At 39.8% G+C, this 17487-nt stretch overlaps 1 protein-coding gene across 1 annotated transcript in view; it reads left to right on the top strand.

Annotated features, from left to right (window-relative positions):
• The first annotated feature begins 9210 nt into the window (after window positions 1–9210).
• SLC35F1 (solute carrier family 35 member F1) overlaps window positions 9211–17487 on the top strand; it is a 237348-nt gene continuing 229071 nt past the window's right edge. The window contains exon 1 of the mRNA XM_026666013.2: window positions 9211–9949. Coding sequence (XP_026521798.2) covers window positions 9762–9949 — 188 coding nt within the window. The 5' untranslated portion in view covers window positions 9211–9761. The remainder of the gene's footprint in view (window positions 9950–17487) is intronic.

The following is a 17487-nucleotide window of genomic DNA, read 5'->3' as shown; positions in this document are numbered from 1 at the left end:
CACATGACCAAAGGAATACTACAATGGCCAGAGTTCCAAAGACCTGTCATAAGTCCCCCTTATTCAGCACCATCATAGGTTTCAATGGTCATTGAATGAGTGATTGAAACCTACAGATTGAAGATTTGTGGAGAACTGCTGGAGATGTTGTTCCCTACTCTGTTTGGAGATAAACATCTTTGACCAGGACACAACATGATTTTTAGTTCATGTAGATTTGGAAGTAAGAGAACATAGGCCACTCGGCTATTTTTGTTTGTTTAAAAATATACAGCAGTATTTATTTTTAGCAAAACAATCTTTAAAAATTGAAAAAGAAAAGTACAAACTACAAATACAACTTGGCTGTTTTGCTACTTGTTTATGAAATAAATTTCCTTCATATCCTAGGGGCTTCCAAATTACTACAATTAGACTGAGATCTTAGACAGAGAACTGAGAAGCCACAATTCCCAGTGAGCTTAGTTTGATGCAGCAATTTTGGAGAGTAATCATGGGTTTTCCTGATTCCCTTTGCTCACCATCATTACCATGGTTTCTAACACTGTGTTTTTCTTTCTTCAATATAACAAACCAAAACTCTATCATCTATATCAATAAATCATCCCTGACAGTTCTCAGAGGCTGAACAAATTTTAATCCAAAGGTGCAATCCAGTTTTAAAAGGAACATGTTACTTTGTTTTCATTTGACATGTTTCTAGAATATAAACTTCGTAAAGTTGATGACATTTTTTTACTTATCAGGACAAATAGTTTGTGGATTAGACCAGGTTTCCTGATAGGAAAAGCTGATATAGAAAGAACACATATAAATAGGCCAATTACATAGTAGAAAAGTACCAACACATTATTTTCTCTTCAATTATCCTATTATCTGATGAATGCTCCCTTTGCAAAGAAGCAGGCACATCACCTGTTGTTTATAGCAGGATGAAGACAGTGGTACTTTATGTGGCTTGGAAAAAAAAGAATCGCAAAAGGACCAAGTGTTGATATTTTCAAATGTTTTCAAATCAACCTGTGTATTATTCCCAGATTAAAAATGTAGAAGAAAGGGAGGAAGATCACAAGAGATTAGTAGATGAAATGTTGAAAGCTTCTTAGTCAACTTTTCCTGTTAAGTATCTCCTATGGAATATTTTGGCAAGTATCACAACCCATAAATTGGCTTCCCAACAGAAGTGCCAAAACTTGCTCATCTCTACCCTGCTTCCAGTATTGGTCAATCTGCAGTTTAAAAATGAATATTTGGCAACAAGCTTTCTTGGTCTGTTAGAATAAGAAAAATAAAAAGATTTATATCAAATTGGTCAGTAGGTGGTGCACTAAGGTTTCAAAACATTTATTAGTAGTTGTAGAGTGGCTGGCTTTGTGATCCTCATTCAGGAAATTGCATGTTGAGTGTATCTTTCCTTAAATTAAATTTACTTCTTTTTATTTTTATCTTACTTTTTAATATATCTGCTTTATTGGTACAGAGGAATGATACATACTCAGGAAGTAAAATAAATTGCATCCCCGAACACGTTAAGCTTTTAGATAGCTGTTTCCTGTTAAAGCAAAGGAATTTTTTGTAAAGAAATAAAGCAACTTCAGCAGAACTACCCCCTCGACTGCCTCACTGATACATAATCTAGGGTTAGCAAAACTATTATGGATTTGGCTTTAAAATGATAGTGCCCTTCGTTATAATTATTGATTTTTAAATTCCATTTTAATGGAAAATTTTGTTAAACATTACCACATATCTGTGATAAAATATGTGGAAGAAGGAAAGCTATTTTTAAAAAAATCAGTCTATCTAAAAGCCATGAGCAACTGTAGAATTGTAACTGCAATCATTCATTATCAGCTGCAGCAGGGAAGCACCCAATGAACAGTCCAACACCCACTTTGAACAGCCTAATTGACATAGTCATTCCCAATATTTCAATAAATGACTCATTGAATAGTGACTAATAACAATGATATTGTAGTGCTCTTAGATGCTTATTAGTGTTAATTGCTTGAGATGTACACCTAACAATTTTTTTCCTGAATGGTGCACAACCATACTTAGCTAATCCAGTTTAACTCATAGATTAACTTGTGAGAAATCAAATTTTGGAGAGGAGAAAAAATTGGTGATATATCATTGCAAACGATAAATGATTTTTTTTAAAACAATCAGGAAAGGTTAATGATTACAAAACAAACAACCCCACAAAAAGCTGTTAGCTTAAGACCAGATTTTAATTCTACAAAGATTTAAAAAAACTGGAAGTGACATGCTTTGTAAATTATCCTTCATATACCCACACTATTCTATGGAAGAGTATATATAGCTGGTTTTGCAACCTTATTTTTTTACCAACATTTGTCTGCCTTCCACTAAATTAATCTCTATATACTGTATATCAAGAAGCTGAAACCAGTGGGGCAGGAGCAGGGAAATGCATATGATTCAGTCTCCATCTCCTCCAAGAGACCAAAAGCCACCAGAGGTGAAGCTTGGGAAAAGAACGTGTATGTCCTGGTATCATTTGTTCTTTCTGTCAAATCACACTCTGCCCCAGAGGACAGCTTTTGGGGAGCCCTAGAAGAAGATCTTCAGGATCAGCACAATGAAAGAACTACCCTTATGAACACAGCATAATAGAGGGGTTACCAGAATATATAGTTAATAAATAAGGACGGACATGATGAACTGGTAAAATTAATATATGGCGTGACAAAAATGTTGAGCATCTCAATCAAGTTCTCTCTGATTCCTCAAGCAATTTTTTTGAATCTTGGTTTTGAAGGTATCTGAACACTGGGAACACAGAACACCTTTTGCACTGAGAGGAAAAAAATATGAATATCTCTGTATCAAATACCTGTCCAATATTTAACAGAATAACAGAGTTGGAAGGGACCATGGAGGTCGTCTAGTCCACCCCCCTGCTCAGGCAGAAAACCCTATATCATTTCAGACAAACTGTTGCCCAATCTCTGGAGCATTCACGACTTCTGGAGGCAAGTTGTTCCACTGATTAATTGTTCTAAGTCTAACCATTTCTCCTTAGTTCTAGGTTGCTTCTTTCCTTGATTAGTTTCCATCAATTGCTTCTTGTCCTGCCTTCAAGTGCCTTAGAGCAGGGGTCCAACCACCGGTCCGCGGACCGGTGCAGTCCGCTGGAACAACTCCTACAAGACCCTGCGGCTTGTTAGCGCACGCCATCTTTTTCATGAAAAAAGTGCTTCCGGGTGAGCTTTTTCGGGTCAGCTCACCGGAAGCAACGTTTCATAAAAAAAGATGGCGGCATGCCCGCTCAGCGAGCTTTTCCCAGGTAGAAAGCTCACCGGAAGCATGTTTTCATCAAAAAGATGTCGGCGCCCAGCTGATGCCGGTGCCGGCCCGCGCCAGCTGATGCCGGTGCCGGGCGCGCGTCAAAAGGTTGGGATCCCTGGCCCAGCAGAAATAAGTTGGGTCCCTCTTCTTTATGGCAGGCCCTTAGATATTGGAACACTTCATATCTTATTGATTGAAATCAGCGAGGCCAATGGTTAGAAGGTTATGAAAACTCTATTTTAAATAACTTCCAGTCACAAGAATGGCAAAGGCTTCAAACTCATTCTCCGAATGGGTCTTTATATGTGCCAAGTGGCATCACCCACTGAGAAGAGGAAGCAAAGATGAGGGAATCTCAAAATTAGCAGGAAAGAAAAAACAAAACAAAAAAGAAATCTCAAACTGGGCAAGATTCAACAGAACTAACTGGAAGGTTCCTGCTTTCTTGATCCAGAATACTGACTAGATTGTTTGAGAGAGCAGGAGGAGGAAGAGGTGGAGGAGGAGCCTAAAAAAGCATAATTAGTTAAATGTGGGTTGATTAATGTTTGGCAAGATGGAACAAAATAATTAGAATATCTTGGCACAAAAATGAAGTCCAATGGCAGAGGATTTTATGAAAAACTACTTCTCAGATTTCTTGTCTACATGAATCATCAAACAAGTTAAAACATCAAGTTAATTCCATTCTACCTTTATCAACTTTACCTTGATGTTTACTAATAGAGCTGATGAAATAACCTAAACAGGTCTTTTTTCTAGTTGTTTATATTAATCATGTATTCTGAAAAAGCCTCCGGCTTTATAACAAAACAAGTGATCCAGAATAACTTTTCTTCTTTCTTCTACAAAATAGGAGGCAATTCAGAAGTGGTATTCAGCAGGTTCTGACCAGTTCTGGAGAACCAGTAGTGAAAATTTTGAGTAGTTCAGAGAACCAGCAAATACCATTCTCTGACTGGAGATTTTACAGTATCATTCCCCTGCCATGCCCACCAAGCCACGCCCACAGAACCGGTAGTAAAAAAATAATAATAATCTCACCACTGAGGCAATTGCTACAAGATGGATTTACCAGTTAACCAAAATATTCCAGCTAAGATTAAAGCACTTTTTAAAAAGCACTAAAATAATTGTAGAACATTTTTTTTTTTAAAGCAAACAATCAGACCATGATAAGAAGCAATACAATACAGGCCATCTGCTAGTCCATGGAAATAAGAACACCCAGCAAATATGCAATAACACTGAACCAAGTAGCTTTAAATTAGTGGAAGAACAGTATCTGCTGTTTTTCCTGCTGTTGTTGTTTGGTTTGTAAGTTAACAATTGTGTGATTGTAAACAAAGGGAAGAAATAATATAGAGCTGTTCTCCAATTTCTAAATTTCTGATGGTATGAAAAATGAGAAAATTCATAATTTTTTATCATCTTTCCATTAAATAGAAAGACAATATTTTATCGTCTTTCTAACCCAATTTCTAACTGTAATGGTATGTGAGAATGATCTTGAGAGACAGGATGGCAAATTGCTAAGTGGACAACTGGAATGTAAAAATGTCTCAGCCTACGGAAGGGGGAAAGGTATGGGAAACCTTTGAAAAGGTATCCTTCCTAGTTTTCCGGAGAGTAAAAGGACAGGAGGGGAGAAATACTTTCAGACATGCAAGATTACTGTGAAGGTAATCTTACAATAAAAATAGAGCTAGTATTTCTGGTTGTGCTTCTTCTCTGAATTTCCTCACTGGGATAACACTGAACTCATCTCAGTCACATACCCTTTGCCGTCTATTCAATCCTTTGTTAGCATCCATTTTTCTGCTATTTGGCATAGCATTAAGCTTGTTGAGAGAAGGGAACCAGTAGCGAAGTTTATCCCATCAATGCCATAGCTTTGTTTTCCAGTCTTGAAGGGGGAAATCTAATCCCATGACTCAGTGGCAAAGAATTGTTATCCTAGTGAACCTATGTAGAAGTCATAGTTTAAGGGCTGTTTATCAACCAGCACTCCTCAGTCTGAAACTGTAGATATTTTAGATTATGATTTGCATTCATGCCTGCTGGAATGGCAAACTAAGAACAGGATAATAGTTATAATCTAATTCCTCTGCTTGGGATAGACTGGATAAATGTCTGTGTTTAATTAAGAATTATTAGAAATGGAATTAACTTGAAAGGCAAAACTCTGTTGTTGTTATACATTTCTAACTGGCATGCTTTATTATCCCATTTGTCTGTGATTTCTAAACCCTAATGGGATGAGACAAATAATTACTGCTTCAGTAAGACAAAACAACAACAAACAATAGCAAAGTATGTTACTTTCAGCAAGGAAGCTCTGAAAAAAAACACCTCAGTGTTAATTCAGCAAATACTTCAGGGTGACAGTTTATGTGATGAAGAAACATAAGAGATGGGAGTATACTACAACCAGTGCAGTGAGTTGTGGAGAAATAGTACTAAACTCAAAATGCCCCAATTTCAGATGTGACATAAGTGCTGTTTTTCTGTTAAGTATATCATTTCAAGAGACAGAAACATGTTTTTATGCAGAACTAAAGAAAACAGCATTAGCCTCATAAAAGAACAAATGTAGCAATCCACTCCAGAGCCTCTCCAAACCATTCAGCTACAATGAAGTTGGGAAAAGTTATATTTGATGCCCCACAGATATGCACTGGTGTCTTCTGTATAGCTGTTATGTAAAATATGAAGAGGAACAATGTATCTTGCATTATAAAGCAATACATAACTGTGGTAGGTTAATTAACTGACTTGGGTGAATGCTTTCTTAGAATAACAAGATTACAGGGTTCATGCAGTGCAGTAAATAAAGCCTATCTTAATTTCCTTTAGTTATATGTTCTGTTTTCCAATTATTTACTCAAAGCAGTGAACAATAAATATGAGTTTACTAAAATATACACCATCATATGCTAAAAAGCAAAAGAAAACAGCACATTTAAATAGTATGGCCAACTTGGTAAAGTGTAAATGGAAAATGGAAAGCTTTATTTAGTATTCAACTCTTTTTTAAAAAATTAGATTTTTATTGACGCTTTTAAAAATGAGATGAAAACTAATATAAACTAATAAAAAGTAAGGAAAGACAAAAGAAAGAAAGAAAAGAGAAAGCAAAAAAGTGTAAGAAAATAAAATAAATAAATAAAAATAGAAAACAAAAAAATTCAAAGGTGTGTTTGACAGTAGTTATAAGTACAATTATACTTTAACTTCACTCTCTAAAGTTACATCATGTGGTGGGGTCAGTGGTGATCAGTGGTGGGGTTCAAATGTTTTTACTACCGGTTCTGTGGGCATGGCTTGGTCGGCATGGCAGGGGAAGGAGACTGTAAAATCTCCAGTCAGAGGTGGTATTTGCTGGTTCTCCAAACTATTCAAAATTTCCACTATCTCCAGAACTAGTCAGAACCTGCTGAATACCACCTCTGATCATGATTCTTTTCTTTCTTTAATCTATCCTGTTTAATCATCAAAGTCATAAATCACAAATTAATTTTTTCAACTTTGCATTTAATTTTTCTTTAACTCAAGCTCAGCTCCTGGGGATGATATGGGCAAGTAAAGCCTTGTAATTTTCTTGGCAGGAATGCAGGAGCATCCCTTTACTGACTTCCAAGTTTTTCCCAATTTCTCAGAGTGGCCTATCAACTTGAAGACTTCCTCCCAGCAGTAACCAGATTTGATCCTGCTTAGTTTTCTCAGATAAACCAAGACTGACTAGGGCAAAACAATACTGCAACAATAGCAAGAGAAACATTAATATTGTTGTTTTTCATTGATATGCCATTTCCAATAATAAAATGTGGCCTAAGTGGTTCACAATCACTTCAATTGTTGGATGAGTTCTTGTTTTTTTTTTTTTTTTAAATCCTGACATTAAAATAAAGCTGAAAGCAGCTATTTAGAAACACAGAATGTAATAGACTCATTCACAAATAATTAAAGATGGAAATAATCCAGGTAGCTCACACTGCAAGTGCTGTACTTATTGCCATGCAAAGAAACTTGTTCAAATACAGCTTTGGAGAGGGGAGAGAATCTTCCTACAGAACTCAATGATTGCCACCTCTTGCCTTGATGCTCCAGGGAAAATTGGTAGCAGCAAATAAGAGTGGGCATCCCACATATCTCCTTGTGAGTACACTTCCATTTCCCCTCCCCCAAACGCCATCACTCTGCTAAACAAATAATTCCCACAACACTGTCCAACTATTTACTAAGTCTGCATTACTATCACTATTAATCTTCTCATCACTCCTATCACCTAACCCCTCCCACTTGTGACTCTATGACTGTAACTTTGTTGCTTGTATCCTGATGATTTATATTGACTGTTTCTTAGTATGATTTGATTGCCCATTTGTACCCTAGGACTATATTGTTATACCTTATGATTCTTGATGAATGTATCTTTTCTTTTTACGTGCACTGAGAGCATATACACCAAGACAAACTCCTTGTGTCTAGTCACACTTGGCCAATCAAGAATTCATTCATTCATTCAGTTATCCTGGGAATCCTGATCCAAATCTATATTCCAATCAGCACTCCTATCTCTAGCCATTTTTTCCCAATGTAAACGTGCCTCTAAATGAGATAGGTATCTGCCTACCCTAATGGTTGATGCTCCAAGCCAGATGTCAACTGCCTGAGTTGTGGAAGCAAGAGTTTTGTTTATTCTTGCAGACTTTCCTTCAACCTATGTGAGCACTCACATAGGCATGTAAAAACCACAAAGACCTCTTGTGTTCTGAGTTGAAGTTAGTTCTCTGCAAATCCAATCCAGCTGGGGTTCCTGAGTCAGAAACACACAGGAGGCCACCTTTCCTTTTCTTTCTGCAACATGTCCTTAGTTCTGCTGTGCTTCCAGAAGGACTTCATCCCCAGATGTTCCCCCAGTAAATTGGGAAAAGTTGTAAGGCAGGGAGATCATTTTTTTCAGGGGGTCCAGAAGTACAATTTTTATCCAACACCCAGAGAACCACTGCAAGCAAACATTGCAGATAACATGGAGAGACAGCCAGCAATTTCCCCAATGTCTCTTCCCTATCCTATGGATCAGAGGTCTCCAACCTTGGCAACTTTAAGCCTGGCGGACTTTAACTCCCAGAATTCTGGGAGTTGAAGTCCTCCAGGCTTAAAGTTGCCAAGGTTGGAGATTCCTGCTATGGATCATGTGTAGCTTACACATGGATCAAATACATGATCCTTGGTTCTGTTTTAACACAGTTTCTCTCTACCAGACCTTCTTTTTCCTACCATTTCCTCAGCTTGGCTTTTTTGTTTAAAGCAGCTTTTGGGGAGTTAACTGAAGTGTATAGTAAAATTGCCATCAAGAACTACTATACAGACCACACAAGATGGATTCCATCAAGTGGATTTTATTGTCCGCATATAAGCTTCCTCTTTAGCCTGTAGAGATTCTCAGTCATCCAAGTCACGGTTGTCCCAAAGTTGCTTTTCCTGGAAGCAACTGGACTTTTTTGTTGTTGTTTTTCTTCTTCACAGAAAAAAAACCCCCCCAAGAAGTCCAGCTGCCTCCAGAAAAGAGCATCCTTGGGACTTAACTCTTTAGCTTGCTTTCTTTCTTCCCGGTTCGCGAGGGCCGTCGTGGATGCTGGGAGCTGTCCAGGGACGAGGTTCTGAAGGTAAGCGGAGAGTTGGAGCACCTGAGCAACCGCAGGAAACTACAACTCCCGGCAAACAATTCCGAAAGGGAAAGGAGGGCAAGGGAGAAAGATGGGGAAGGTGAGGGTGTCCAATCCTGCCTGCTCCCTCTAGTGGGCGCAACTGAACTGAAAGGAGGGGACGGGGATGGCGGGGAGGGGGACGGGGACGGAGAGGGCTGGGGAGAGGGGCTTCGGCTCGGCTGTCTGCAGCCGCACTCTGGCGTGAAGAGCTCCCCTGTTTCGTGCGCGCGCAGAGGCGGCTCCTTCGTCCGGGCTGTGCAGACAGCGCCGAGCGAAGCGCTGCACCTGATCGCGCCTCGCCCAGAAGGAGAGAGCGAGAGCTAGACGCCGGCTGGGTTGGGCTGGGTTGGGCTGGGCTGAGGAGAGACAAAAGAAGAGCCAGGCAGCCCCCCTCGACTGCCCGCGGCTGCCATCACTCCGGTTGCTCGCCGCACCCCTGGCTGGCGGACACTTGCTGCTGCTGCTGCTGAGAAAGGAGCAACTGAAGGAAACCCCCCCTCCCCCTCAAAAAAAAAACAAAAACCCCACCCCCTTCATTCCATGGCCGAGCAGCTCTGAGGCGTGCGGCGGCGGCGGCGGCGGCTGGAGCTGGAGCCCCAAAGAGAAGCGCGCGAGCCCCCGCAGCCAACCCCGCGGGCTCTTTCTCTGGATCCTCCGCGGGATTCTCGCCTCGGCGGCCGGGCGGCGCACGATGCGCCCTGCTGCTCTCTTCTGATCGCCAGCCCTACCGCGATGATCTCTCCGGATCAGCAGCAGCAGCAGCAGCAGCAGCAACATCAGCAGCCCAATCATGTCGTGGCGACCATTGAGAATCTGCCTCCCGAGGGCATCGGCGGCGGCGGCGGCGGCGGCGGCCGGAGATGCATCTCTGCCCCGCCTTCCTCCAGTGTGCGCCAGAAGATCCGTAAAGTGTTTAACAGGTGAGCTGGCTTGGAGGGCGCCGCACGCATCCCGGCCAGAATAAGCCTTTTCGCCAAGGTCTCCTTCCTTGGAAGGGGGGCGAGAGCGACAGAAGGGGTCCTTCAGATCCAGCATCCTAATGTGGTGTGTGTGTGTGTGTGTGTGTAACAGATCGTTGGTTCAAGCGCCCTGAGGCTTCCTAATCCCTTCTCCACATCGGCTGGGTGGGTGGGTGGGGCTGAATCGGGCATTGTAAGAGAAGAGTACTCTGCACATGTTCGGAATAGCTGGGTCGGCCCTGGCCTGAATTGGAAACGGATCGCAACGCTATAAATCTTAGCCCACCCTCAGAATACAAGTCCTAGTTAGAAAACGCCCGCGGGGCACCAATGCATCCAGTGGAAGAAGAGGAAGTCTCCGCCTGGGTGCTTTTGTTTTGGGAGTTTCTGTGGGCAGGGATGGCGTGACAGAAAGGGTCATCCATTTTCTTCAGCACAGTGGCTTTGATTAAAGAGCATCTGTCATGATGGAGGGTAGCTTGTAAGGAGATTCTTCCGAAAATCCCGTGGGGCTAGTTGGTGCTTGGGAAAGGGGCAAAATGGAAGCCTGATTTTTGGAAGCAGCACTAAAATACTGAAATACTGATCGCAGCCCACAGATGCATCCTCACCAGAAGAAAAGATGGGATGGCAGCAAAATCAATGTCCTGCTTTTTCCCTTTTCAGTCCTTGAACTCAGCTTAACAGAATGGAAGAGCCCAAACATTTTTGCACTGTGGTAGATGTTCTGTTCCCTCTCCCTCTCCCCCCCCCTCTCTCTCTCTCTGTGTCTCTGTGTGTGTGTCTCTGTGTGTGCGCGCACCTGGCAAAGTGCAAGAGAAACTGTTGATCCAGCTATCCTGGAGCAAGGCAGGAATGCTGGGCTGGAAAGGCTAACTCTTGTGGAGTTCCTTTCTTTGCATAGGGATGAAGGCAAAGCTTCTCTATTTATGACTAAAGTGTCTTCTTCTGATCCTGGCGGTGAGAAAAGTGCACCTTTGGTTGGGGAAGTATAGTATTTGTGAGCTGGTCAGGAGTATTGTTAAATCTCTAAGAAAAAGATCTTTTTAAAACAGCCCTTTGTATACTCCCAGGAATCTTTCTTGCTGTGGAACTGGAAATAATATAGCTTCATTTCTTTCTTTTCCTGTGAAAATCCTCAGTAGTGAGAAATGATTGTGCGGAGCCATTTCAAGTCTCAGTGGGAAAATCTCCAAGGAACTTATGCCCGGTTTGGATTACTTGAGAGAGGAACATGAAGAGGGAAGGATTTGGAAACCCATCCAAGTTGATTAGTTTTATTTCAATGGTATGCACTGTGGTTATTTTTAGTATTCCAAACAAATGAAGCTTTTTTGCTTCCTGACACTTTCATGGGACTCAGATTAGTTCATGTCTGCCTGTTCTTGATAGAGATAGACAATTCTCATCGTCAGAATGATGTGAATTTATAACATACGAAGAACTAGAACATGTTTGTGAGGCAAAGCTAAGATTGCCTTGGGAGGTAGCCAATAGTAAATAAGGAAAGAATAGGGGAAAGGAATTGCATAGATTTTAAAAAAAGAATCTGTTTCAAGACCAGTTGAGTTTAAAATTATAACCTCTTTTAAATGGTAATCCCCAGTTTATTTGTTCTATGTCTGAGGGAGAAAATGGATAGATTATCTTGAATAATTTTCTTAATGAGGTTTTCTTGTGTGACACACAGACTTCCTTGGGCATCCCCTGATGCTAGGTTGAGGTAGGCAACCTTTTGATGGCTACCAGTTGAACCTAATATTTTGGCTGAGGGTGTCAGAGTGGATGGGACCAATATCACATATGGATGGGGAGTGGAAACATTTGGGAGCAGTACGGAGTGATTTATTCATTACATAACCATTAAGATGTACAGCTTAGTTTTTTTTTATAATTTCCATAATAAAATGGGACAAAACTGTGCCGTTGGCTTTAGGTAGCCATTGTTCCATGAAGGATGAGCATGTGGGACTTGTGTCCCTATTTGATGGGAAAGTGAATGCCTTCTGTTGTCTCAGAAATGGCAACTTGTGACCCTGCATTGTTATTGGGACTCTTAAGTCCCAGTTTGTAAGGGCTGAAGCTGATGAGTTGGGAGTCATTGATTGTCAGAGAAGACAGGATTTTTATGTGAACATAGAACACATAGTTTCTGACCTTAAGGCTGGGAATAAAGAATGGCCCAAAGTCTTTTGACTTAAAAGGATGGGAGAAAAGCACCAGGTTTTAACATTTGAGTCTGTCAATATATACTATTCTGTAGTAGGCAGATCTGCCACATCAGTGCCCACTCCAACCTTTTGGGCACCAGGGACCGGTTCAGTGGAGAGAGGTTTTTCCATGGACCAGAGGGAGTGTGGTTTCATGTGCTTCCTATATCCCACAGATGGGGCTTTGCTTGTTTGCGCGGCCCGGTTTCTGGCATGGTGCGGATGGGTGCCGATTCAGGGACCAGGAGTTGGGGACCCTCATGTATAAGACAGCTATAAAGCAGCTTATTTAGTCATGTTGAATCTGGGAACATTCTGCTGTTTATGAATGTAGGATTCTGTTTCTGCATCATTTATATTTAGTGTCATGCTGGGAGATGCCACCCGTAATCAGTAAGGCCAGTTGTCTGGGATGGTGCAGTTGTAGTCCATTCCTTTGGATGACTATCAGGTTTTAGTTCCACAAATGCTGACTAGGTTTGAAAAGCCTGTTAGGCAAGCCTGAAATAGGTTTGGGTTGGGGGTTGAGTGTGGTTCAGCACACTCAACCCCCAACCTTGATCAAGTCATTGCCATAGCTTGTTGAATGAACTGTGCCATCAAGCATTTGGACATAGCATGCTGCGCATCCAGAGAATTATGTTTGCTTACCTGGCTTTTAATTCAGTGTGCAGAGCAAACCAGCACCAAAACATAGTAACTGTACTGTTTTCATATCTAAGAGAAGTTTTCTTGTATATACTGCATTCCAAGGTTAGAGTGCCTCTGAATTTTACTAATAACAAGAGATCTTTATGAACATCAGTTTTTGTATTTTCTGCAAAGGAACTGCTGAGCTATATAGAAGATAATTCATTCTGACTTAAAGGCTTAACTCTGTGTGAATGGGGATATTCTGATCCAATCCATCTATCATAATCAAATCATACTTCTGGCTTTGGGCATATGGCTAGTTTATGGATTACTTTCTGCTCCTTACATGGGCTGGTCCATTATATTAGCAGTCATTTCATTCTCATGATAACCATCCACAAGATTAATATGAATCACTGCTCATCTCCAGAGCAAAATTAGAACTCAAACTCTGAAATATACCTTTAATTCCAATTGCTAGAGATAACTGTAAATTGCATTATTTAGATGTCATGGCTAACAACAGTTATGGTAAATAAGAGTGGAGGAGAAGAGGGTAGGACTATTATACTGCCATTTAGATGTCTTGGACTGCAATCGGCACCCGTCTGCACCCAAGCCAGCCTACTACAGTTAGAGTTAGAGAGTGAACAATGGGAAATGTAATTAGTAGGTGTAATGAAAATGTTCTTTCTACCTTTACAGCCTTTTAACTTTTAGTACCATTAGCCTATCTTTTAATTCTGTCTTTTAACTTGGTTCTTATTTATGCTTTTATATCTTGTGACTTTTTTATTGTAAACTGTTCAGAGTCATCTACTGTAGGTGAGATGGATGCTATACATAGATGATAGATATAGGGAGGGAGGGAGAGAGAGAGGAAAAAAAGAAAGAAGAAAGAAAGAAAGAAAGAAAGAAAGAAGAAAGAAAGAAAGAAAGAAGAAAGAAAAAAAGAAAGAAAGAAAGAAAGAAAGAAAGAAAGAAAGAAAGAAAGAAAGAAAAAGAAAGAAGAAAGAAAGAAAACCCAAGAGACTGAGAGGCCATTTGGTCATAGATATAGACTGCTGGAGTTTAATATAATCTTACCTAAACTAACAAAGGCATTATTGATTGAATATACATCCAACTGAAAATTTTATTCAAGGTTCTGGCTCCAGAGGGCTTTAGATGGAATTAATATATTCATTCTTTCTTGCCCTTGCTTCACAGTCCACCCTAGCATTCTTTCTTGTGCCCGGAATAAATGTCCTTTTTATTGCTTAACAGTTATAGTAATTGATAGCTCCTTGAACTAAAATAAATGCCAACGTAGAGTTTTGACTGTACTGAATGAGCCTGGCAATTACGGTTGTAAGTTGTGACAGCTGTAAAGCGCATGATCACGTTGGTTGTGACTGACAGTATAAAGCCCTACATGGCATTGGGCCAGGCTACATGTGAAGCCTTCTTCATCCCATTACACCAGCCTGTCCCACCGAGTCAGGCAGGGAGGTTATACTGCAGACCTTGTCAGTTAAAGAATTCCAACTGGTGGGAACTAGGAAGAGGGTCTTCTCTGCCATTGCCCTGCTCTATGGAATTTTCTGCAGCTGTGGGGCATATACTGTAGCTGTGGGGCTGGTTAGACCCCCATAGGATTTTGCAGTATCCTTCCCTTGGAGTGGGGTGGGAATGGAAATTTTAGACCCCATTCGACTTTTAACTAATTGTAATCTCTTTCCTCTTTCCTTAGAATTTTTAACTTTTAGGTGTATCGTTTTATATTTTAACATTTTATTGTACACCGCCCACAGTCCCTCTTGAGGGAGTTGGGTGGTACAGAAATGAGAAAAATAAACAAATAAATCTGATGACATCATGGTACTAGTTTGTCAACTCCCACATTACCCTATGAAGGGATAGATCTCAAAATAAATGATGGGGATAGAGAGCAGAGGTGGTATTCAGCAGGTTCTGACCAGTTCTGGAGAACCAGTAGCGGAAATTTAGAGTAGTTCAGAGAACTGGTAAATACCACCTCTGACTGGCCCCGCCCTCATCTATTTTCTGCCTCCTGAGTCCCAGCTGATCCACTGGGTCTTCTTTTGTTGCCCTGCACAGGAGAACGGAGCTGGAAAGCAGGTTAGTGCAGTGGGGAGGGAATAGGATTTTGCAGTATCCTTCCCTTGGAGTGGGGTGGGAATGGAAATTTTACAATATCCTTACCCTGCCATGCCCACCAAGCCACGCCCACCAAGCCATGCCACACCCACCAAGCCACGCCCACAGAACCAGTAGTAAAAAAATTTGAATCCACCACTGATAGAGAGAACTCCCTCCCTATTGAATACTGTCTAGATGCTGCAGGTTGAAATATATATGGAAGATGCAATGGAGGAGAGCATGACCAATCTGAACAACGAACAGGAAAATTGCACACTGTAAAATTTTGTACAAGATTCCACTTGTAGTGTTTCTATGTGCCGTCTCCTAGTTACTAAGACTAAAGAGCTTTTTCAAACCGGTGGCCTCCAGATGTGCTGGGTTATGGGAGATGAAGTCCTACACATCTGGAAGCCATTAGGGTGAGGCGGATTTGAGCCTAGCAATAGTATTAGAAGGGATCAGTTAGCAGTCTGACAACTGGATTAGAAACTTTAAGTGTCAGTTTACTCTGCTTTCCTACAAGTAACAGGGCAAAAGCAGATAATATAAATTAATTGAGATAAGTAATATCCCAAATTCTATTGTAAGTGTGCTTTTTTTCAAAATTAAAAATGGTTTTGAATTCTTTACCCTAAAAATGATATAGTACATGGCTAAGACACAAGGCTAGAAAGCAGGATACCATGAGTTCAGTTGCCGCCTTAGCTGTAAAAACTGCTGGATGACTTTGGGCCAGTCACTTTCTCTCAACCCAACTGACTTCTCAGAGTTGTTGTGGGGAAAATAGGAGGAGGGGGGTGTTGGATATGTTTGTGGCTTTGAGTCATTTATAATAATAATAAAGGTGGAACATTGAATGAATGAATTAGAATTCTTTTATTGGCCAAATGTGACTGGACACACAAAGAATTTATCTTGGTGCACATGCTCTCAGTGTACATAAAAGAAAAGATACATTCATCAAGAGTCAAGAATCATCAGGTACAACACTTAATAATAGTCATAGGGTACAATAAGCAATCAAATCATACTAGGAAACAGTCCATATAAATCGTAAGGATACAAGCGAGAAAGTTACAATCATACAGTCACAAGTGGGAGGGGATGGGTGATAAGGAGTGATGAGAAGATTAATAGTAATAGTAATGCAGACTTTGAAAATAGATGGACAGTGTTGAGAAAATTACTTGTTTAGCATTTGGAGAAAAACTGCTCTTGCGTCTAGTTGTTCTGGTGTTCAGTGCTCTATAGCGTCGTTTTGAGGGAAGGAGTTGAAACAGTTTATGTCCGGGATGTTTTCACAGCCCTCTTTTTGACTTGTGCAGTATACAGGTCCTTGATTGAAGGCAGGTTGGTAGTAGTAATTGTTTTTTCTACAGTCCTAATTATCCTCTGAAGTCTGTGTCTGTCCTGTTGGGTTGCAGAACCAAACCAGACAGTTATAGAGTGCAGATGAATGAATGAATGAATGAATGAATGAATGAATGAATGAAATCATAGATTTCCTCTAAAACTGCTTTAGAGGGTGCTGAAGTGTCATTAAGCTGAACATGACTGATATTATTCATCCTTTCAAATCTTGTTTTGTTCTCCAGTTTTCAGGACTTTATAAAATACATCCTGTACCTCAATAAATACCTATAGAAATTACAAATATTATATATTTCTAATATAAAATTTTAGATTTGTCAGATTCTTGATTGCAATATCAGTATGTTCCTGGATGCTCTCAATTCTTAACAATCAGCTTTCAAATATATGACAAGATTCCAGAAGCAAGAATAGAAAGAATAGTATTTAGCCCTCCTAATTAAAGTTAACTTGTTCTGTACTGGTTGATTATCTAATTCTAGTTTATACCTTCTATCTCAACTTTGCTAAGCAAAACCTTAGAGCAAGGGTCTCCAAACTTAGTAACTTTAAGGCTTGTGGATTTCAACTTCCAGAATTCTCTAGCCAGCCAACTTTAGCATGCTGGCTGGGGAATTCTGGGAGTTGAATTCCATAAGTCTTAAAAGTTGCCAAGTTTGGAGACTCCTGCCTTACAGCTTGTGAGGAGGCATCCAGAGAAATCCAGTTTCATTCCTAAAATTCTGACTCTTTGAAACTTAGGATAGTACTATGGCTGAATATCTAAAAAAAAAAAATTAGATTGCAGATATTATTTCTTGACATCTAAATTTAGCACTGTGTTTTCTTGTTTAAATCCATCATTTAAAATCATAATTAAAATAAGGTTACTTTAAATTGAAAACTTCTCTTCAATGCCCTGAACTCTATGTTAATAGTACACACACACACATTAAATAATTATAATTATTTATTTATATATATATATATATATATATATATATATATATATATATATATATATATATATATATATATATATATATATATATATATATATATATATAAATTATATATATATATATATATATATATATATATATATATATATATATATATATATATATATATATATATATATATATTAAAGTCTTAAATTAG

This window comes from Notechis scutatus, chromosome 1 (assembly GCF_049901735.1).
Source record: "Notechis scutatus isolate UNSWTSFEM ecotype Mainland chromosome 1, rNotScu1.2, whole genome shotgun sequence".
NCBI lineage: Eukaryota > Metazoa > Chordata > Lepidosauria > Squamata > Elapidae > Notechis > Notechis scutatus.
The sequence above is the reverse complement of the archived record's forward strand: the minus strand, read 5'-3'. Positions and strand labels throughout refer to the sequence as shown.